Source organism: Pleurodeles waltl, chromosome 11 (genome assembly GCF_031143425.1).
Source record: "Pleurodeles waltl isolate 20211129_DDA chromosome 11, aPleWal1.hap1.20221129, whole genome shotgun sequence".
NCBI classification, from domain to species: Eukaryota; Metazoa; Chordata; class Amphibia; order Caudata; family Salamandridae; genus Pleurodeles; species Pleurodeles waltl.
The window spans coordinates 783,997,197-784,019,648 of record NC_090450.1 but is presented as its reverse complement, the minus strand read 5'-3'; the positions used below and the strand labels follow the sequence as shown (position 1 = coordinate 784,019,648).

Below are 22,452 nucleotides of genomic sequence, written 5' to 3'. Positions count from 1 at the left end.
GTGCTTTGGAGCGGGTGGCACAATCAAGGAAATGGGCCCTTTAGACAAACATGGCAGATGTCCCTGGCTGCAGGTTAATGATTGGGAGTGACTTGTGGACATCAATATTGTATTTGTAAGGGAAATGTTAAAATGCTCTTTTTTGCTATTGAGTCTGTTTATAGACAGCTCACTGTCTCAGAACAGCTCTGAGAGAATCCTATTTCACTGGTATTTAAACTTGTGACTTTCATGTTACACGCGCACTATTCAGTACCTGTATTAACCATTAAGCTTTCTCGCTTAGACTCGACCCCCATAACAAGCAGGCTTTATGGAGATCTCTGCTGTGGGTATTTTAACCTACTGATATAACTCTGTGACCTGCATATTGCACAAGGATCTCTGTAGTGGATGGATTAATCCATTGCGGTATGTCACTCATATTTTAACCGTTAACATCCAGAGCTCTCATAGTTGTCATCAAATATTCGAATAATGTTTTCAGAAAATATGTCCTCCCTACCGGCCTGCTCTCTCTTCTTTATTTATGCCCTAGGTCTTCTTGTGAACATAGAACAACTTTCACTAAGCAAAAGCCAACGCTACCTGTTAATGCTCATTTGTAGTGCATTCAGTGATACGCACTCTGCTTATTATACTATAAGGATAAGAATAAAAAAAAAATCTCTAAGCTCCTGATCCAGCAAAAATAAAATAAAAATAAACTTTTAAAGTGTAGGCGGCGGCATAGCACCTATTGGTGCAATGCCATAGATGTAACCCTGGGGGCTCAGAAATGAGCTTTGCCACCCTAGAGCCTGGATTAGGATTTTCTGGCTTTACATTTGCTCTGAGCATCAGCACTCACGGGAGGCAGGTGCCTGCACTCTGTAATGCCGGACCTGCACTAAAGGAGCCCAGCTAGTAAGGCAATTTCCTTTTATGGTGTTGTTCTGGTGGAAAACGCCCTCCCCACAGAATTGTCTTGCAAAACGTAGTCTATCCACCCTTTCTATTCACTTCTACAGGTGCTGGAGGACGTCATAGTCAAGGGGAGCCGCATGGTGTGGACCTCTGTGCTGTAGTATATGTTTTTAACAATTACATAGGCAGCTGTTGTAGCCACCCAACAGCTTAGTCCTGGCAGAGGCAGATCTTAGGTAGCAGTGGGTGAAATATTTGATAGAAATGCAAAAGCACATGAAATTCGCCTGTTGACAACATTGCAAGGGTGGCGTACAAGTTCGTGCATTTAATCCACTGGGCAGATTTTTTTATTACCTTTCGGAGGCTTTCTGCTCATACAGCACGTCCAAATGAGCGAGTCAAGAATTGCAAATCACCACAAAAAATCATTAACCATGAAATACATCAATGTTGCAGACACAGAAAAACAGTATTATAATAACAACAACAATATTACAATTTCGTCCAGGACTAATACTATTATCTGACCAGCATTACTGACTTAGTCCAATGGTAGATCCACCACTTTTGCTGTATGCCTTCTTTGATTGCCTGTTCCTTTCCATTCCTCAGCAGTGGCATTTGGAGGATAATAGGGCCAACCTTATGTCAGACTGATGGCACTTGGTTAATTGGCCTGTACCATGAACCACTCCCCCCGATAGGGTGCAGCTTTTCCATGTACGGTGCTCACCAGTAAGATTACTTTTTTGTCCTGGTCACTCCAACTGAGGTTGTGCAGTGTTGCCTCTGTTGCACAGCTCCTGACATATCAGCAAGGTGAGGATGTTGCACCTTACTGCTCACACCAAGGTTGTAATTCCTGACATAGTCAAGGCATAATGGTCCCAACGTGATATAATGCTGGATCTGGAATAATGGTTGTGAGAATCCCTCAAACCCAACTGTCCAGCTATACAAATATTTTTGATCCTTAATTTCTCTAACTCTTCTGACTGGATTTACACCAGATCACAAAAGGACAATTTCTGGACCAAGACCTGGCTTCCCACCAGTAGTTTTGAGTCGACAATGATGCAGCAGAAGCCATCTTAGGTCTCAGGACTCACTCCTAAGTCCCTGAGAAAATGTTTTAAAAATCGATACAAGGGGTCATGGTAGGGGTACAATCCCCCCTTAGGTCAGGGGCCAAAAACATTTTTTTGTTTTGAATATTGGCACAAATTTGCAGAGGATATGTGCTACCAAAAATACCACCTTCTTTCCCCAGGAGGGGCTAGGACCTGGGGGGTGGCACAATCAGATATTAAGAGAAAGAGGACATGTGGCCTACCTCCCCAAGCCTCTTGGAGGCCCTGGGGATCCCATCCCCTGGACCCAACAATCCCTACAAGGGTAGGGAGCACGTGGCCCTTCTCTCCGAGCTTGAAAAGGCCTTAGGGACCCCATCCCCTGGGGCCAACATTGTAAGGAAGAGAGGAGTGTGTTGTCTCCCTTCCCGAGCATAAAAATGTCCCAGGGACTTCATCCCCTGGGGCCAAATACAGTTTAAAAGGGAAGGGAGGCACTCAGCCTCACCATGAGCCTTAAAAGGTCCAAGGAACTCCATCTGCCAGGGACAAATACAGTTTAAAAGGAAAGGAAGGCACCCCCATCCCCTCCACAAGCCAGAAAAGGCCCTGGGGAATCACATCACCTGGAGCAGACTGACCAACTGTGCTCCAGGGAGCCCACCCCTGTGACACAGTTGTTTCCTTGTCTGCAAGAGCACAGGCAGGGAGGGCAAGTTTGCTCCCACCTGACTCTGAAAGTGTTTCTGCTTTTTCCATAGTAGACTCTCTGGGTGTTTATCTGCAATTACCCAACCTATTTGAATGAGTAAAGGACCGATTAGGTGAGTGAGCTTTGGTGAGCGCGCCATACACCATTACTAAACTACAAATGGTAAGAAAAACACAAGTATTTGCTTTAGTAACTATTATAGTATTTTAATGTATGTGCCTTCATTGTAGGGTTTTATGATGTAGCTCCTAAGATGTTATAATGGTTAAAAGTCATGTATGTGACATAATTTCCTAAGAGCACGAGTTGTAGTCATATGATGTCACTTCATGTGATGTCATAGGGTGGTCAAATCCATGTGATGTCACTTCCGCTACCCGTAGCGTTTTGGTAAATTGACGTTGAAGCCTCTAAGTGAGCAACTCTTATACGTGTCACTGAGTGTAATAACAAGAACGTTTTCTCTAGCTTCTAGAGAGAAATGATTACCTTTAAAAAATGTCGCCTACACTGAATGCTAATACAAAACAAAGATATTGTCCATTGAGATATGTGCACCTCCATCAACAAAGTTAATTTGTGCAACCTGCTTGTGGTACTTGAATATAGAGTGTTGAAAATCAATAACCTAGGAACACAGACGTACCGTACTTCATCACTACTGTGGTACTGTTCATGTACAGTGTGATAAAGGCTCTTTCAAGATAAAAGAGAGACAGCCTCCATGATCCTTACCATGGCACTCTTCATATGTAATGTGTCGTGATGTACAGCACCTGAATCCCAGTTTCGCACTTTCAGGAAGCGTGGGCACTTGGAAGGACTCCCATTTACTAGCGCCTTTGTTGGAGAATGCCGGCCGGATGACTGGAGCTGGAGAGGTTGAAAAAAGCAGGTTAGTATTTTGACTTCTGAGAACAGAACTATGAGGTCCTAGTCAAAGCTTAGCTAGCGTAAACAGGTAATGAGGATAAAAATGCTACAGCTTTCTACACAGTCACAAACCAGATAACATTACTTGTTTCTCTTTCTAGTTCATTGGTAAATTCTAATATGGCAACTATTTCTACCCCTAAACACAGCAATCTCATCTCCAAAAAGGACCCAAGGAGGTAGATGTATGCTGAAGATGTTTGGTGGCTTGACGCCTGCATCAAAGATGGTATTCTTTCAATGGCTCCCTGTGATCTGAAAAGCTGAGGCCTGTACCATGGGCCATGCTCTGTGGTGCTGAGGGTTGTATCCATTCCTCGGCTGAGGCTGTCACCAGTGATCTTCCTCTGCAAGAGAGAGGCTTGTTTAGAGGGTAATACAATGTCAGACTGAAGCCTGTATCCAAGTTCTTACTATGGCAGGCTAAGGCCTCCATCAGAGGTAATGCGCTCGTAGGCTAAGGACAATATCAGGGGCCGTGTTGGGCAGGATGATGCCTGAATCACGAGGGATGTTCTGTTGTTGAGACCTATACAGGCATGGTCAGTGGCAAAAGAAAGAACGATATCAGAATCATGATCTGGGTGGCTGAGGCCTGCATGAAGGATACTGCCACTGGAGGCCCTAGCCTGTATCAGGTCATGCCCTGGCAGACAGAGGCCTGCATTATGGGAGAAGAGCTGGCAGGCACAGGCCTGTATTATGGGTCAAGAACTAGCAGGCGAAGGCCTGTATCATGGGTCAAGAACTGGCAGGTGGAGGCTTGAATCAGCAGTCATATCCCCTCAGACAGAGGCCTGCATCAGAAGTCATGTCCTGGAATAGGCAGGTATGTATCATGAGTTTTGTCCTGGCAGGGTGAGACCTGATCAGGGACATGCTCAGCCAGCCTAAGGGAGATGCTCTGTCATAGTAAGGGGGTAATGTTGTATGCGTCTGAGACCTGGAGTCTAGGTTATGCGCTTATGGTAGAGGATTGTTTGGTCCACAGGTTTTCATGTTCAAAATTCGTGCAGTTGAAGATTTGTTCTTAGAAATTAATGTCCTACATGTCCACCCTTCACCAAAAATAAGCACGACCATGCCAAAGGCCAACCAACCGGCAACCTGTTGCTTTCCACACCACCCTGACATCCTGTGCTATCCTAGACCTTCCTCCTTTACTAAGAATTGTAGGCAACTCCTAATACCGAAGCTGGCAAAAAATATGGCTCAATTTGCTGCTTACATCACCAGCAACATTCAAGTTCAATCGCATCAACGTATAAGCCTCAAGGCACCCTATAGCAACACCCACTCTAAGGTCTCACCCATACCCAGTCGCACCAATTAGTGTAATAATGTACACAATTCTGTATATTGTCTGTGTTATCACATGATATACCAATTCGCTACTTGATCCATTATCATTAATTGGACAGACATATCATTTATGAAAGTGCTAGTTAATCTCTGCTTGCAACTGAAGGCGATTGATACAATTAATAACTCAATACTAATCGAATAAGTTTGATATAACTTGAGAGATGTGCTACAATGCTGGTCACCGTGGGGCCCTAATATAATCCACCTTGCAGGTCGCCAATAGTCACAGCCTATAATGTCAGTGATATTAAAGATAAACTTAATGCGGTGCATCTTGGAAAATCGCAATGTTTGACTCCTATTAAGCTATCATGCAATAGAGCTTTGAACAGTAGCCCTTCCGAGGACTTGCTTCCCTCCTCCTATACAGCAGTTACCTCCCCCAGGGTGCGTAACATAATTTGCCACATAATTCGTAAAATATTTCACAAAAATGTTGTTTTTAAAACAAATGGATGGGAATAACACGCCCCGAGAATGTACAGCATATTCCTGCCACATAATTTGAATAAATTTGCCACATAATTAAGTCATTCATATTGCCTAATCTTAGCCACCCTGGATATAGTTAAGTTCTGCTAATGAGTTATGGGGCTGTTATTGTGATAACGAAATCCGTTCTTCACAGAGAACCATGAACATATGCAGTATTTTAATGTTCTGTGAAATAGTTTTTATACCAGTGCATTGTGTGCAATAAAGCACATTTAACATTGTAAACATGCCCCCTTTCGTCGCCCATTCATTTACTCATTCTCCCGTTCTGACCCCCTTATTTCTCTTGTTCACTTTTTTTATTTCTTTTCCCGTAGTCTTGCTTCAATTCTTTTCATCTGATGATGTTACTATCATGTCTACATTTCCTTTACATCTCGTGTTTTATTATTGTTTCTTCCCTACAAGCCTCCTCCTGCGTGCTTAGCTAACCAGCTCAAGCCCTGTTTTTTTCTTTAAGAGTTATTCACTTTGCCTAATAGAGGTGATAATGGGGAGCAAGAGGGGCAAAAAGAATGCGGCTTGCCCCATTTGTGATGCCACTGTATATATATCGTTTTAGTCCGCCTTCGCGCCTCGCCCCTCCCAAAAAAACCATTACTCCAAACCTGAATAGATGCTTATTTAGAACTTTCCTGTTCCCGGCTTGGGTTAAGTTCGGGCTGTTATAGGTAAGACCTGACAAGTTGGACTTGGTTGTTCCTAATGAAACAGGAAAATAACTGATTTCCTTGTGGTTGGTCGTCATCTGGAGTGGCGCAGTGAAAACAAAACATGATGGACTGGAATGCTGACCTGAGGCACTGCAAGTGTCTGTGACTTTAGAAAAGCTCCATCCATCACCCATTGGTTCAATAGTGCTCTTACAGGTTAGTACAGCAAGAAGGAACAAACACTGGCAAAGCCCAAATGTTTGGCTTTAATTTGCTACAAGTGACAATGGTATTTGGACGTGTGTGTGACGTTTCCATTGGCAAAGGACCCAGCGTTTCATTATGACTAAAGAAATACGTTTTTCTTTGAGAAATTTCCCAGAAGAAACAACTTGTTTTTGATCGTAAAGGGACAAATCTAATTTCCGATTGTCTGGCACCTAAATGCAGCGCATCTGGCTGTGCACTCCCCCAGTTACTTCTGCAAAACAGTTCACAGAAGCCCTCCCAAAATATAATTTTCATACGGTAGAAAAGTGAAAGAAGTGTTCACTGCTTCCTCTCTTCGGGCATGGTAACGAGAGCGGCACTTGCGGCGTTGGCCTGCTGTAGAGTTGGATTTGACAGCCTAGCCTGGTAAGGTTAGCCACAGAATAACTGCCCAGTGCAAGGCGTGCAGCCACGTAAATTTGTCCGCTGTGGACGGAGGTGGTGACACCTACTGCCATCACAGACCTGCCAACTCGCACAGTGTCACGTGACATCACCTCCCTTCAGAGGGTCACCCGAAGAAGCGCCGATGTAAAATGAAGGCGGGAAAGGCGAGCTGGAAACCCCAGCACGGAATACGTCTGAAGTTTATCTTCGGAAGCTCTGGACAGCCGATGTCCTGGATTTGCAACCATTGAAATCTTATACTCTGCAGAGATACCTGCGGATGCGTAAAGAGCTTTTTTTTTTTTTTCTTTTTTATTGATTTTATCATATTGAACATACAAAAGAAAAGCAACAGTCCCTTCACAGCATCACATCAAGAGAATAATAGCCATCCTTCGCAACATCAGCGTACATTTCGTGTGGGAAAAATCAGACAGGCTCCCAGTCAGCAAAAGGATCACCTTCCGACTTCTCACCCGCGCACACAAAGCCCTCCACAACAAGGGACCGGAATACCTCAACCGTCGCCTCAGCTTCTACGCCCCCACCCGTCTCCTCCGTTCCTCTGGCCTCACGCTCACTGCCGTCCCTCGCATCCGCCGCTCCACGGCGGGTGGGAGGTCCTTCTCCTTCCTGGCAGCCAAGACCTGGAACACCCTCCCCACCAGCCTCAGGACCACCCAGGACCACTCCGCATTCCGGAGACTCCTCAAAACCTGGCTTTTCGAGCAGCAGTAAACCCCCCCTTCCCCCTAGCGCCTTGAGACCCGCACGGGTGAGTAGCGCGCTTTATAAATGTTAATGATTTGATTTGATTGCTCATTACAATCCCGTTTGCCATTAAATTTCCCCATCCATTATTGGGAACAAGATCCGTACCAAATTACCACGGGGCAGCTTTCTGGCAGTGATGCATTGGTAATAACGTACAACAGAAGAAGGGAACATCACCAGATACAAACGAAAGAGGCAGGTGGGGCATACAGCCAGTCATCAGCAGCCATTCACCTTTCCTGACGTAGATGTCAACAGACAGAGGGGGCAATAACTCAGTCCGGGCTTCTTCGGTTATATCACTCACACGTCTTGGGCCGCTAAGAAGTTATTCAACAGGGCCCAAATATCTTTGGGTCTAGACCCTTCAGGCATCAAGCTCCAGAAGACCATGAGCTGATCATGACAAAAAGCAGCATCGCTTAACCATTCAGAACGGCGCGGCACTCTCGTCCCACCCCAGCACATGGCCACCCCACGCTTGGCCAACAGCAATAGCAGGCCCACCAGGCACCTATGTGTTGCACGGATATCCTCCACGCACCCAAGCAGCGCGGTTCTAGGAGTGGCAGGTATCTCTATTTAGACCATTTCAGAGATTGCATTGAAAACTGCCACCCAAAAGGCGTAGACATCTGCACACTCCCATGCCAAATGTAGAAAACCAGCCCCCGGCGCCCGGCAGCGTACACAGCGTGCATCTTCACGCAACCCCAAAGAGTGCAACCACACTGGGGTGTAATATAGTCTGTGCAAAAATTTAAAATGCAACAATCTAAACCTGTAATTTGGTGTCAACGCTCTCATATGCACACAGCAGTCACGCCACAGAGCCTCCGAGATGGGCTCTCCCAGGTCCGCTTCCCACGCGAGCCTAGACGGCTCCCAGAGATTGTTCCTCTGTTCCTGCATACAGTTATAGAATTTGGTGACCAGCCTATTAGGCGACTGCGCGCAGCAAAGGACCTCCAGCGCACGGAACTCCACAGGGGCCTCAGCCGAACCCCACAGGCGGTTCCGCAAAAAAGAACGAACTCGGATCACATACATACGCTGAAGCGCCGTGCACTCGCGACCAGCCAATATCTCAGATACATCAAGCAAGCGGCCGTCCACCATCCAATCTCTCATCTCGGTCAGACCAGCATCTAGGAGAAACCCACGTACTCCACCGTCACTGTACAACTGTCCATCGGCTATCGCCATGACTGGCCACGCCAGAGCAGCGCCATAGTTAGCCAGCCACAACTCCTCTACATCGCAACTCAGCTGAATACCCAAATACCGCACCGGCCTATCCGCCCACACCAGAGGGTATCGAGAGTCATACCGCGACACCTTGGGGGTCAACGGCAGCACCACAGATTTAGACCAATTAATAGTAATACCTGAAAAGGTACAAAAAACGCACAATCTCATCTAGTAACGTATCCAGATTCTGGTCAGGATTCCGTACATATAATGCAATATCATCTGCGTACAGAGATATCAAAATAGGGCGCTGCCGGAATTGCAATCCTCTGTCGTTATATTTCTGTCGAAGCCGGGCCGCCAAGGGCTCCATCGCCGCAGCAAAAAGGAGAGGGGACAACGGGCATACCTGGCGCGTGCCGCGCGCAACAAGGAACGGGACAGACATGCTCCCATTGAGGCGCAATCTAGCAGTGGGCAACGTATACAACAATTTAATCCAGCGAAGGAAGCGCACGCTAAGTCCCACCCGACCCAACAGAGCAAACATATAGTCCCATGTCAAGGAATCAAATGCTTTAGCTGCGTCCAGGAAAACAGCTGCTGCATTATCATCCTCTACCAGTGTACCCGCCACCGCGAAAAAGGTGCGCAAATTGTGTCCTGTAGACCTTCCCGGGACAAAACCCGACTGATCCGGAAGCACCAAACTAGGGAGGAGAGGTTGTAGTCTCGCCGCGATCATTTTTGCTAGGATTTTATTATCAATATTTATCATGGAGAGCGGACGATACGAATCGCATCGGGTCGGGTCCTTTCCAGGCTTTAGGATCGTCACTAACAAAGCCTCCCGGAGCGAGGCCGGGAGCGACCCAGTCTCCAGAGCTTCTGCATAGACCTCCAACAGCCGAGGAGCTAAAATATCCACATACTCTTTATAGAATGCAGAGGTCAGGCCATCCACACCAGGAGACTTCTCTCCAGGCAAGCCACTTATGGCCGCAGCCACCTCCTCTACTGAGAATGGTTTGTCTAAGTATTTCCTGTGCACCTCATCAAACCATCAACATTCGGCCCATACACAGCAACTAAGCGACACGCTTTGTCCAGTAGCACACCACTCATCAGTACGTATCTGCCATTTGGATCCACCAGGACATCTTTCGTGCGCCACTGCAGACCCTTACGAAGGAGGACTGCAACTCCACGGGAGTAACCCGAGTACGTGGAGCAATGCATCTCACCCACCCACCCAGTTTTTAGTCTGCATATTGTGGACCTCACCAAGTGCGTCTCCTGAAGCATACAGACATCAATTGCATGTCTCTTAACATATGCAGCCACAAGTCGTGCTTTCCTACTATCATTAAGCCCTCGCACGTTCCAAGTCAAACATCTGACCACAGACACTTCCTCACCCCTCGGCCCCATCGACAAACAGCCAGTATTGCACGCAAAGGCCTACCCCCACCTGCCTTAAATTTAGCAAAGGAACAAATAAAACATCCATATAAAGAAGAAGGAAAAATACCCCACGAACATCTGAGAGACCCCCCACCCACTCAGGCCCCCAATCGGACCCAACCAATGACCCACCCATCTTGGCCCCAAAACCCTCCTCAAGAACAAGAACAGTGTATGACAGGACTCATCCCAGGGGCTGTGACCGGCCTCATACCTCTCCGCCCAGCTGACACCGGGAGAGAGGGGCCTGTGGGCCAACTACAAGTCACTAAGCAGACGGGACCAGGCAAGGAGCAAGCCAGCGCACCCAAGCAGTTCCAACAATGAGTATCAGGTCGATCGGAGCGTATTAGTCATTGTCACTCAGGGCAACGTTGTCATCGCCACGGCCCCGGCGCTCCGCGGTCTCCCGCCTCTTAGGCAGCTGCCGAGCAAATTTGGTTGCTTGTTTCAGATCCATAAAGTAGAGCATCTTACCCTCATGACGCACCCTCAGCTTAGCAGGATATAGCAGGGTAAAGCTTACTCCAGCTTGAGACAACAGTCGCTTAACCGGCAGAAAAGCACGTCTCTGGGACTGCACACCAAGAGTGTAGTCTGGGAAAAAATGTATTTCGGAGTTCTTATAAAGCAACGGACGTCTCTCCCTTGCCAGACGGAGTACAGTGTCACGATCACGGTAGTTCAGTAGACGCACAATGATTGGGCGTGGGGGGGTCCCAGGCAGGGGCAGGGCCCCAAAGATCTGTGAGCTCTCTCAACCACTAACATCCGAGAAAGCTCACCAGCAAACAGATCAGATAACATCTGCTCTATAAAGTCTCCCATTCGACCCATATCGGTCGCCTCCGGCAGCCCCACAATGCGAATGTTATTGCGGCGGGATCTTGATTCCAAGTCCTCGTTCTTGTTACGTATGACTTCAAGAATTCGCTCCATTCGTGCAATCTGATCCCTGTCATCCTGGCGTGCGTCCTCTATCTCAGATGTGTGTGACTCCAGGACTTCAAACCTGGAGTCGTGATCGTCTACACGTGCCCTAATGCGATCAAGTTGTTCAGTTACATGGTCCAGTTTGGCGTCAATGCCAGCCAAGCTGGCCTTAAGGTCCAAGAACATGGACTTCACCGATACCTCAGAGCTATCCTCTCCGTTCGGCTCCTCACAGGGCTGGGAGCTGGCAGCAGCGTTCTTCTTTTTACCCCCCTCAAAGGTAAGTTTGGTCTGGCGCTGATCAGCCTTGCCCATCGTTCCACTCTGCACCAACACCTCCGACCAGGCCCAGGCAATTAGAACCAATCAAAGGGAAGCCCGAAATCCAGGGACTCCTCCAGTAAGCGCAGGACTCACTGTAGTCCCCCACACCAGCAGCAGAGGTCATCAAATAGTGGGGCCCCAGAACGTCAGCCAGTCTTCTCAGGCCCGCTCGGCCCACACTGCTCAGCCAGATAGTCGCCACTTATTCACCCTCCTCGGGCCACCGCGATCACAGCCTTCACCGCCCTCAACCGGGCATTACTTTGTATCCTCAAATTAGCGGCCCGGGGAGCCCGCCTAAATATTCCGGGCAGTTCCTCCCCAGAAGCCAAGGGAGAGCAACTACGAACTTCAAAGGCCCCCTGAGAGGCTTCACCTCGACGGCTTGTCTCCGTTCGGGCCTCCTCCTCGCCCGTTTAAGCCGCCAGGCCCCAGGAGAGCCACGGGGCCCAGCAGTGCTTCCTCCACGGCAGCGCCACCGTAACCAAGCGTGTTGCAGGGCCACGACACGACCGCGTCGACGAGTAGTCCCCAGGCGCAGCTCCACACCCGGCCACACTCCTCCGGGAGCGGCCGCGGGCCACTACGTCCGCCCACCCGATCTGCACCCTGCGCAGCTCCGCGCCCGGCCACACACCTCCAGAAGCAGCCCCGGGCCTCCACGTCCGCCCACCCGCTCCGCGCCCTGCACGTGCGGGCACGGCTGTCAGCAGGCCCGTCTGCGTCTCTTCACAGCCGCTCCGGTCGCTCCGCTGCTCCCGAGCCGCCAAAAGCAGCCCAGGGGCTCCTCTTAGCACAGCGTGCTAGGCTCGCACCCGCCAGCACCGTCGGATGGGGTAATGGACGGATAAACGGCCCCGGGCCAGGCAGAGCCTCACGTAGTGACGGCCATCTTGCCCGGCGGTCAGGCCACACCAAGAGCTTTGAAGTCAATAATGGCATGGTCCGGGATACATGCTGTTCAAAATGAATAGACGCAAACACTGCGAAGATTAATCACTGAATATAACATTACGTTGATACCATAATCAATATACAACACAACCAGAGACAAAATGGTTAAAACTTCGTGAGAATATGATAAGAATGGCAGGATTTTCTTCATAAACTTTGGGTAAAACAACCTGCCCTTTGTCCGGTTTTCCAATAGGTTGACCAGAGAGAGGTTAGACAGTTCGAACTCCCAGGCTTCCGGCAGTTTTCTCTTGGTCTGGATTGAGGCCCTGGGCAGCTGCCAGCCATAAGGGTGTTAGGATCACTCAAACCACTGGCAGGCCTCATGCGAGTAAAGGTCCCTGTCTCCATTTGTAGCTTTAGTGAGGCTGTTTGTGGCAGTGTTGAGAGCGAGTATATATCTCAGCATTTTATATTTTAAAAATGTCAGCTCATAAAGCATGCCTAATGATTTGTATGACGGTTAGGACGGTTGGGGCCTAACCGTTCACACAGGTAAAGCTCTGCACCATGGAGTGGGACTGCAAACAGCAGTTTCTAGGCGCATGGTGAATAGCCTCCTCCACATGTATAACCTGACTCAGCGTGCACCTTTAGGTGTAAAGCAAGCCTAACGTCACCACCACTTCTCTCAGAAAAAAAATCTATTTGATGACATTTAGCTGTGTTTTAAGGACCAAGACCTGGCAGGGGAAAATACTTTGTGTAAAATATTCAGTATTCTTGTGTAACTTGGCCATTATCCTTCTGTTTGCTCTAATAATAATTTGCAGTTTAGACAGATTGCAAATACTTTAAGTGACTTCATCATGGGTTTACTGTTTTAGGTTTACATTCAAAAAATAAAAATACCATATTTTATTGCCTTTTTCAATTTTATTTACTGGCATTGTCTTACAAATACAGGCCATGGTTATAAACTACCAGACAGATGGCAAGCCTAGAGGCAGCAACCACTAGGCAAGATGTATTCTTCCACTGTCTTCTTCGAATGGGATGCCAGCGTGAGCCCTTAGTTGGCTGTCGCAATAGACCAGCGGTTCTTAAACTTCTGAATTCTATGGACCCCCAATTAATAACTACTGAAATCCGGGGACTCCCACTGAGTCATTATTGGAAGCTGGGGACTCCCACCCTAAATACTTTCTATGATTTGAATGTCAAAAGAATACACAACAAAACAAAAATGCTCAAATATCGAAATATTTTGTAGAGTTTTCAATCAAGTATAAAAATGTTTTCACATTTTCAAATGTGCTTCTTTATTCGTATATACTTTATTATTTTAATGTATTAACACACAGTCATGGACCCCTGAGAAAGTCTTTCTGACTCCCCGGGGTTCTCAGATCACATGTTAAAAGAAAAAACAGTCCCACTGCCTGACCCGAATGGAGCCTAATCAAAGAAAAAAAAAACAGCCTCTAAAACCTCTAGTAGGATAGAAAACAAGCATTGGCAAAGCCAATAGGTCTCGCATATGCCAGAGCTATTGGCTTTGCCAATGTGTTTTAGCCATGTTCTTCACTAGCACGGCTGCTGTTCAGCATGGCTAAAAGCTAGTGGCGTAGAGGAGAGAGGTATGATGAAAAATTGTAGATTTAGTAGAATGGCGAACAGTGGAGTAGAGTGTTGTAGATCAGACTGGCAGAGAGTGTCATGTAAGGGGATGGCATAGTGTGGAGTAGAGTGGAGTGCCATACACTGGAGTGGCATGGAGTACTGTGGAGTGGTGTAGTATGGATTGGCGTAGTGTTGCAGAGTTTAGTGGTGTAGAGTGCATGGGTATTGAGTGCAGTGTCATTAAATTCAGCTTTGTAAAATGCAGCACCATAGAATGCAGTGGCATCGATTGGAATGGTGCATAGTAGAATGCCGTAGTGCAAAGTGGAGTGGCGCACAAAGGAGTAGCACAGAGTAGAGTGATGTAGAGTGCAGTGGCATAACGTTGAGTGGCGTAGAGTGGTGCAGAGTGGAGAGGCATAGAGTTGAGTGATGCAGAGGGCAGTGGTGCAGGGCAGAGTCAAGAGGCAAAGTGCAGTGGCATTGACTGCACTGTTGTACAATGCAGCATTGTAGAATTCAGAGGCATAGATTTGAGCGGTGCATACTAGAGTGCAGTGGTACGGCGTGGAGTGGTGCAGAGTAGAGTGGCGTAGATTACAGAGCGTAGAGAAGAGTAGAGTGGCGCAGAGTAGAGTGATACAGAGTAGGGTCAAGTGGCATAGAGTGCAGTGGCATAGGCATAGAGTGCAGGGTAGGGCTGAGTGGCATAGAGTGCAGTGGCATAGAGTGCTGAAGAGTAGAGTATAGTGCCATAAAGTGCAATGACAGAGTACAGTGGTGTAGAATTGAGTAGCGTAAAGTGGAGTAGTGCAGAGTGGCATAGAGTACAGTTGCAGAGAGTGGAGTGTTGCAGAGTAGAGTGTCAGAGGGAAGTGGTGTAAAGTGGCACAGAGAGCAATAGCGTACAGTGATGAAGAGTAGAGTGCAGTGGCATAGAGTGCTGTGACAGAGTGCAGTTGTGTAGAGTGCACTGACAGAGTGCAGTGGCATAGAGGGGAGTGGCACAGAGTGGAGAAGAGTGGGGTAGAGTGAATTGATGCAGGGTAGTATGCAGTTGCCTAGTGTTTCACAGTGTAATGGCATAGAGTAAAGTAGTGGAGTACAGTGGAACATAGTAGATTAGAGTGGCAGATAGTGGAATGGGCCACGGTGCAGGGGCATAGATTTGTGTGTTACAAAATAAAGTGCATTGCGTAGAGTGTATTAGCACAGAGTGCAGTGGCATACAGTACAGTGTTGCAAAGTGCACAGAGTACAGTGGCATAGCGTGGAGTTGTGCAGAGTACACTGATGTGGTGTAGAATATAGTGGCATAGAGTGCATTTGCATAACGTGGTGCAGAGTAGAGTAGCATAGAGTGCTGCAGAGTAGAGTATAGTGACGTACAGTGCAGTGGCATGGCGTAGAATGAGTAGCGTAAAGTAGAGTAGTGCAGAGTTGAGTGGTGTAGAGTTCAGTGGTGGAGAGTGCAGTGTTGCAGAGTAGAGTGTCAGAGTGAAGTGCTGTAGAGTGGACTAGAATGGCATAGAGAGCAGTAGTATAGAGTACAGTGATGCAGAGTACAGTGCAGTGGCATAGAGTGTAGTGAGAGTGTAGTTGTGTAGAGTGCATTGACAGAGTGCAGTGGCTAAGAGTTTAGTGGCATAAAGTGCAGTGGCATGGAACAGAGTGGCACAAAGTGGAGAAGAGTGGTGTAGAGTGCAGTGATGCAGGGTAGAGTGCAGTTGCCTAGTGTGTCAGAGTGTAATGGCATAGAGTAAAGAGGTGTAGAGTGCAGTGGTAAAGAGTAGATTGGAGTGGCGTACAGTGGATAGGTGCAGAGTGCAGGGGCACATAGTTGAGTGTTACAGAACAAAGTGCATTGCGTAGAGTATTGGCATAGAGTGCAGTGACAGAGTACAGTGCTGTAGAGTGGGGTGGAATGGAGTTGTGCAGAGTACATCAGTGTGGTGTAGAGTGTAGTGGTGACGATTGCAATGGTGTAGAGTGGCGATGAATGCACTGGCAGAGTACAGTGGTACAAGGTAGAGTAGAGAGGCGTGGTGTAGAGTGGTGCAGAGTGCAGTGGCGTAGAGTGGTGCAGAGTGCAGTGGCGTGGAGTGGTGTAAAGTGGGGTGGTGCAGAGCAGAGTGTAGTGGTGTGGAGTGGTGCAGAATAGAGTGAAGTGGTGTAGAGTGGACTAATAATGGTGTGATAGCACAGTGCCATAACAGACTACAAACCACAAAGCCAATGGCAAGCAACAGAGTGCATTCCTAGGTCAGCTTTCTGAATGTCCCCAAGATGCCTTTAGGCTGAGCTCTAAAAAGCCTTAACTGGGGTGCAGTGGGCCCCTTTAACCCCTGTGTCACTGAGCTCTGCAGCACTATTGACAGCTACATCACTTTCCGACCCACGAGCTGCCTCAAAGACTGGTGTGACACATGTTTGACTCAAAGCAATTAAAAAGCCAACTCCATTGGATGGTTGTTTGGCTGAGGAGTGGGCTGCGTTCAGGGGGATCCTGAAGCGTGGGTTAGTACTACACACCAATGAGGCGTGCAGAGCTTCCGGATAATCCGCGAGATGAAAGGAGGTGGCCTCGGATCGAAGGCTACAGCTCTAATGGCGGATTATCACAGTGAGTTGGAGGCCCTAATACTGTCGAGCGAGGGATACACACGCCGGAAGGAGTTTAGGGCGGGGGCCAGCGGGAACAGAGCCATCTGCGCCAGGGAATCCCCGCCGGTCGGAGATAGTAGGGAAGCCCACCATGCACTAAATGCGTCCATGTGGGCCTCAGCCTGCGTCAAGCATGTTAATGCAGAGGTTGTGCGTCACAGCACATTGAGCTCGTACGTGCCACGCACCCTGTACGTGCCACTTCGGATGCGTTGTGGCGTCAGACCGAGTTTGCTATGTTGGAACATATTCTAGAGCACTCAAATGGCAATGTAACAATCTCTCCTCTATAGAACTGCGGGGGTGCTGTAGCGCCCATGCAAGAATGCCTTGACGTTCCCGCTGTTTACCCCATTCCTTTCAACCTTTTTAGCGCACAACGGTGAGTGGGGGGAGGCTGTCATCCACCTCTCTGCCATCTCATTTATACAGCTAAGCATACACAAAGCAACATAGATTTGTCCATAGGTAGGTGCTAAAAAGGGATGACTGTAGCATTCTATTTCTCTGAAACCGTACAGCAGAATAACCTCGAAGCACTATGCATTTCTTGTCCACTCAGCTTTCTGAAGTTTTCACACGACGCCTCGCCTAACATGATGGAAATTCCCAGTACCAACAGTTAATTAATCGAAACATTCAGGAACACGTGCAGCAGCTGGGCATTTAATATTGATTTCAGCAGGGCGCTGTAAACATGTATACAGTTGTTGTACCATCACGTTTCATAGCAGGGATGCCTGCCCCTTCTCTTCTGTTGTGTAGTTTTCATTGTCTCCTATCCAGTGCCTTTAGGAAGAAGTGTGTGTATGTTTGGCACGATACCAGCTTCTAATAATGAAAATTTTTTGCTTATGGCATATCCAATTATCCTTCATCTGTACATCTGCCCATATACAGAGCGCAAGGGCTGCTGGAGAAGATAGGAGTACCACCAAGTAATTCCCCCTTCTGTTGTCCACCCTGTTGCTGAAGGTTGTTGCTGAGGGCAGTGATTCTCTTTTATGATGTGTGGCTTAGTTGTACTCCATGGGTGACCTCTACTGATTTTCCCCGGCAAAAGTCCGGCAACCCAAGTAATGTGGTGTCCCCTCACAGGGCGTCTCAGAGGAGCAGGACTGTACTTGTATACAGCTTGTAAGTCTGGGCTAATTGGTGATTGCTGGACAACGTTGTTCTTTGAGATTGAGGTCTACAAAGGAATTAACCTGGTTAACCACTGCAATATCCGGTCTGGTTCTGTGTGTGCTCGACACCGCTGTCCTTTGCCTCTTAGGTTTAGAAAGGTATTATCCTGGTAATCCAGTGCAATATCTGGACTAGTTGTGTGCTCGACACCACTGCAATATGTGGGCTGGTTGTGTGCCTGCTAGAAGAAAAAAATCCTTTAACAGTCGGGTGTAAAAACGATTAACTTGATTTCCCTACGCAATGGTACCCGAGCTCTGGGATACCACTAGTAAATGACATCTTGTGCCTTGCATAATGTCCAGTAACCACTGATATCCACAGCATCAAGACTGTTAACCTCCCTCAGGCAAGTGTGTCGTTTGTGGAGGGCTTTGCCATTCTACATCTGAGGCCTGGGATGGATGTCTCTTAGTGGTAATTCCTTGTACCCCGACTCTGTGCCTGCAGAAACTTCTGCCCCTGGATGATATACTTTTTCTGCCTGGCGCATGATCCTTATGTGCGATCATTATAGATTGCACCAGATTGGCAGCCCACGTCTTCACCGGGAACACCTGGCAATGGGGATTGTACAAGGAGTTAGCTAAACTCTATCGACATAGCAGGCATGGACACTTACCTGCTCACTCTCAAGGTAGGGGTTGTTCAACACCACTGGCATATTGTTATTCTTCCAGAGGTCATTGAAGACCCGGTCATTCTCCTCCCCCAAAGGCATGGATTTCTGGGATTTGCCGTCCACTTCACTGAAACAGAACAATAATTTAGTTAATCATACTGGATGATCTACACTTCATATAACACCCAGATGCAGATTGTCCCTGCCTCAGAAATTTTATGCAAGTTATAATTTTTTCTTAGTAAATTATTACAACAGAATGACAAACAGCAAAGTCACACATTTCACCCCCCTTGTGCAATAAACACAGGAAACCGTCTGCAATGAGCCATCCTTCCATTATCCTTTGAAGGGTACAACTGATTAATGTACTCGGTCACTTCTGCAAGTGAGTACTTTTTTCCCAAATCTAGGATACATAGTCTATGGTGGTAGAAAACATAATCAAGCTTGGGAGAAAGAGCAGTTTTTTTTTTTTTGCAGTTTTATGTAGCGCGAACTCAACACAAAGGTAACAGAGTGCTTTATTTTATTTTTTGCAGTTTTATATAGTGCAAACTTGATACAAATGTATTACAGCGCTTTACTTGAGCACTGGTTACACTACACCAGAACACATTCATTTTTGGTAGCAAGGGGAGATTACGTGATTTGCCCAGAATCACTGGATGTTGAGCCGGCACGAGACTCAAACCCAGCTCCAAAGTTGGCAGTTCTGGCCCTTACACCACATCTTCTCCCACATTGCTCTCTGTCTGGTGTGTGTTGTGGCAAACTGGGAATAACTATTTTTTTTAATTTAGCACTTCCTAATACAGGTTCTGCCATTTCATGGCACTGCAAGGCAGGTGTCATGCTTAACAAAATCGCTATAATTCATTTTCATTGACCTTGCAGAGATGAAGAGCTGAAAAAGCTGTCAGGATTGTAATCTGTAAGATTTTCATTCTGTCGACCTCTGCAGTGGGTGCATCAATCAACTAACTTGAGTAGAGCTTAACACTAGGCAATAGCACATGCTCATGAGCATCAACCAAGGACATAGGTTAGTTCCAGGCAAGAGGATGGCGAAAGGTGTTGTCTCCAAGATGGTGGAAAAGGAGTCGTGACTCCAGACCCAAGAACTTCATGGCCTCAAGCTTGATAGCAAAAAACGTCTAGCCCTTGGATGTAAATTGGGCCTCTTCAAATAGAGTTCAGTTAGTAGAGGCAAACCATTTTCCTAACCCTATAGCACAAAGAATCTAACACAAGGGTGCCACAATGAGAGGAGCAGCGTATCATAGGGAACAAAAGGGGCGCAAACTCCATCACTTCCTCCTCCCAGAATTCACTGGTGTCATTTCTTTGATGACAGTCCCCTCACGGCTACTGCGACCTTGCAGATGCCACTTCTTTGAAGCTCTGTCTAAAAAAGTACTCAAATAGCACTGCTTCTTGTTGGAAGAGGCACCATCTCAAGTACCCCCCACAGTCGCTGTCACAGTTGCACAGCGCTTCCCCATCACCCTCTGGACTCCTGTGAATAATGATCCATGCATCATCTGTCACAGTCCAGTAATGTTTAACCTGCTCTCCTCTCTTCCAACCCACTCCACTAAGTTCCCATGCATCATATGATGTAAACTCTATCATTATTTCTGATTGCCGTGGTTACCAAGTCAATGGAAAAACAATGTCAAGAAAATATCTTTCTGACCCTATCAAGTGGCCCTTTTCTCACTCCTGCGTCCACTGGTATTCCTCTTAGGGCTTCACCACGCCTCCCCATGTCTATAAGAATACATGTGTGTTTGTTTATATGGGTACACATCCAAGGACTACACCTCAAAGTGAATCCTGGACAGTAGGAGATGTTTTAAACAGGAGAACTGTTGTTTCACAGACTGTGGCCACCAGGACCAGCCACCGCTTATACTTACATAACCCAAATGTGTACCTGTGACTGAAGTTTATTTTGTATAAGACAACAAACAGACAGGATTCATGCCAGGTAATTATTTTTACGTAATTTATCTTATGTGGGTATCAAGAAACTCTGACATGGTTCTAGACCTACCTTGGATTCCTAAAAAAAGAACATACATTTGAATCCTTTTCATAGCCCGAAAAAAAATGTCAATGAACCAGCCATGTAGGAGCCTCAATGGGCACTACTGGTCTAGGCGAAAAACGCTATTGTCCAAACCCAGGCTTCCCGTTCTACTCTGACTGGGTCCAGATGACAGGGCTGACTTCGAATTTTGAGTAGCCACCCCAACAGAGATAATTCTGACTTCAAAACCATCAGCTAGTGAACAAATGTATGCACCGAAAAGGCACCTTCAAGAGCCAGGAGATTCAGGTACACGTATCTGCTCTACAGAGTCCAGTCCTGAGCCGAGGGCTGTCATAAGACTATTAACCCAAGGCAGTACTTTACATGAATACAGAGTACCAGCCCTTCTGTATTTCCATTTAAAACACTGACCAAAGGTCACAGATGTCGTACCTCTGGAACCTATCTATTTCACCTGTCTGTACACATTTTGAAGCCTCCTGTTCAGTTAAGCTGCCTCTTATGTTATTCTCTTTGTATACACTCAATGTTTTTAAAAATTATGCTGGTTTTGCCAATGTAGAGGAATAATTTCTTTAAAAGTTTAACACAGAGAAATATATGGCTGCCCCCTTTTCTTTGCTCCTCTTTTGACCCCCTCATTCTCCAGGTTAAATGCCACAAAGGTGCCTCTTGTGGTTTGTTTGGTGCTATAAAAGTTTAGGCAAACACACTAGAAAGAGTTGTGTTGCTGGGGTATCATAGCCAGTCTGTAGAAACTAGGCAGAAACACTCCCAGCATTGCGGCCTTGTTGTGTCCTCCTGCAGCGACAGGCCTGGGAGGGTTGCTGTGGTACCTGGCATACATCCGGTACACTCCAAATCAAAACACATAGGTAAAAGACATTGTCATTTACAGCACCAATAGCTCTAACTCTCACAAATGCGAGACCTATTACATTGCAAATGCTTGTTTGTTTTTATTCACAGTTCCATAATAGCCAATAAACATGTTAAGGTGCCAAATTAAAAAATATAGTAAGTGTCTAAATGTGCATTAAAGAGAATGGAGTGACCTGGTAGCACATTGCAGCTGCAGAGGTGTCAAAAGAAAGGAATGAGATGGTGCTTGGGAGCAATTCAACACTTCTGAGTGGCGTACAGGAGTACTGAGCAGGGAAAAGCAGGGGAGTAACATAAGAACAGACAGGTGAGGGGGTAGAAAGAAAAAAAAAAAAAAGCCAAGTCAAATGGGATGTGGAGGGGCCGGGGAAGCAAAGTACCAGCTGGAAGTCAGGAACCTGGGGGGGCATGGCAGGGTGGGGATGTAACGGCCAAAGCAGTCCATGTAGAAGAGAGGGTGAAAACACATTCCGAAGAAGTGCTAAAAGAAAATGTATCTCCCTGATGTCAGCTGTGGAAGGCTACATGTCATTCAATCAAAAGGATGACAAAGAAGCTATGCTGCAGAGGAGGGATAAACAAAAGACGAAGGAAAGCCATTGGCTGGAAGTAAGCAAATAAGATTGATAAGAAAGCCAACCAATGATAATGGCCCAAAACGCCTTTAAGTATTGGTATTGTACGCTGTAGGCCTTTTGACAACAGGTGAATCCGAAAAAGGAAGCACAGTGTTTTTCAAGTGTTAACTAAAATAATAAGAGTACACTATATCACACAATTCATTTTAAATTTAATTATATATTTTCTATTATTTTGAAGGGTAAAATGCAAACATAGTCTAGATGTTTCTAATAGATTTATAACAATTCAACAATGTGGTGGGGTAAGAGGTGCAATCAGTGTGAGATGATAAGGGTGTACAGTCATACAAACAAAAGGGTGGCAGTTCAAATACACTGCCCACACACTCTTGTGTGTTGAGGGAGTAATTGCCTTCAAGTCTGCTGCAGTAAAAACACTTACATAGACCCTAGCTCCCT

At 46.9% G+C, this 22,452-nt stretch overlaps 1 protein-coding gene across 1 annotated transcript in view; it reads right to left on the bottom strand.

Moving 5' to 3' along the window:
• Positions 1-22,452, bottom strand: part of NOS1 (nitric oxide synthase 1) — a 507,091-nt gene that overhangs the window by 228,606 nt on the left and 256,033 nt on the right. The window contains exons 3-4 of the mRNA XM_069214501.1: positions 18,472-18,598; positions 3,427-3,564 (exon numbers count right to left, since the gene is read on the bottom strand). Coding sequence (XP_069070602.1) covers positions 3,427-3,564; positions 18,472-18,598 — 265 coding nt within the window. The remainder of the gene's footprint in view (positions 1-3,426; positions 3,565-18,471; positions 18,599-22,452) is intronic.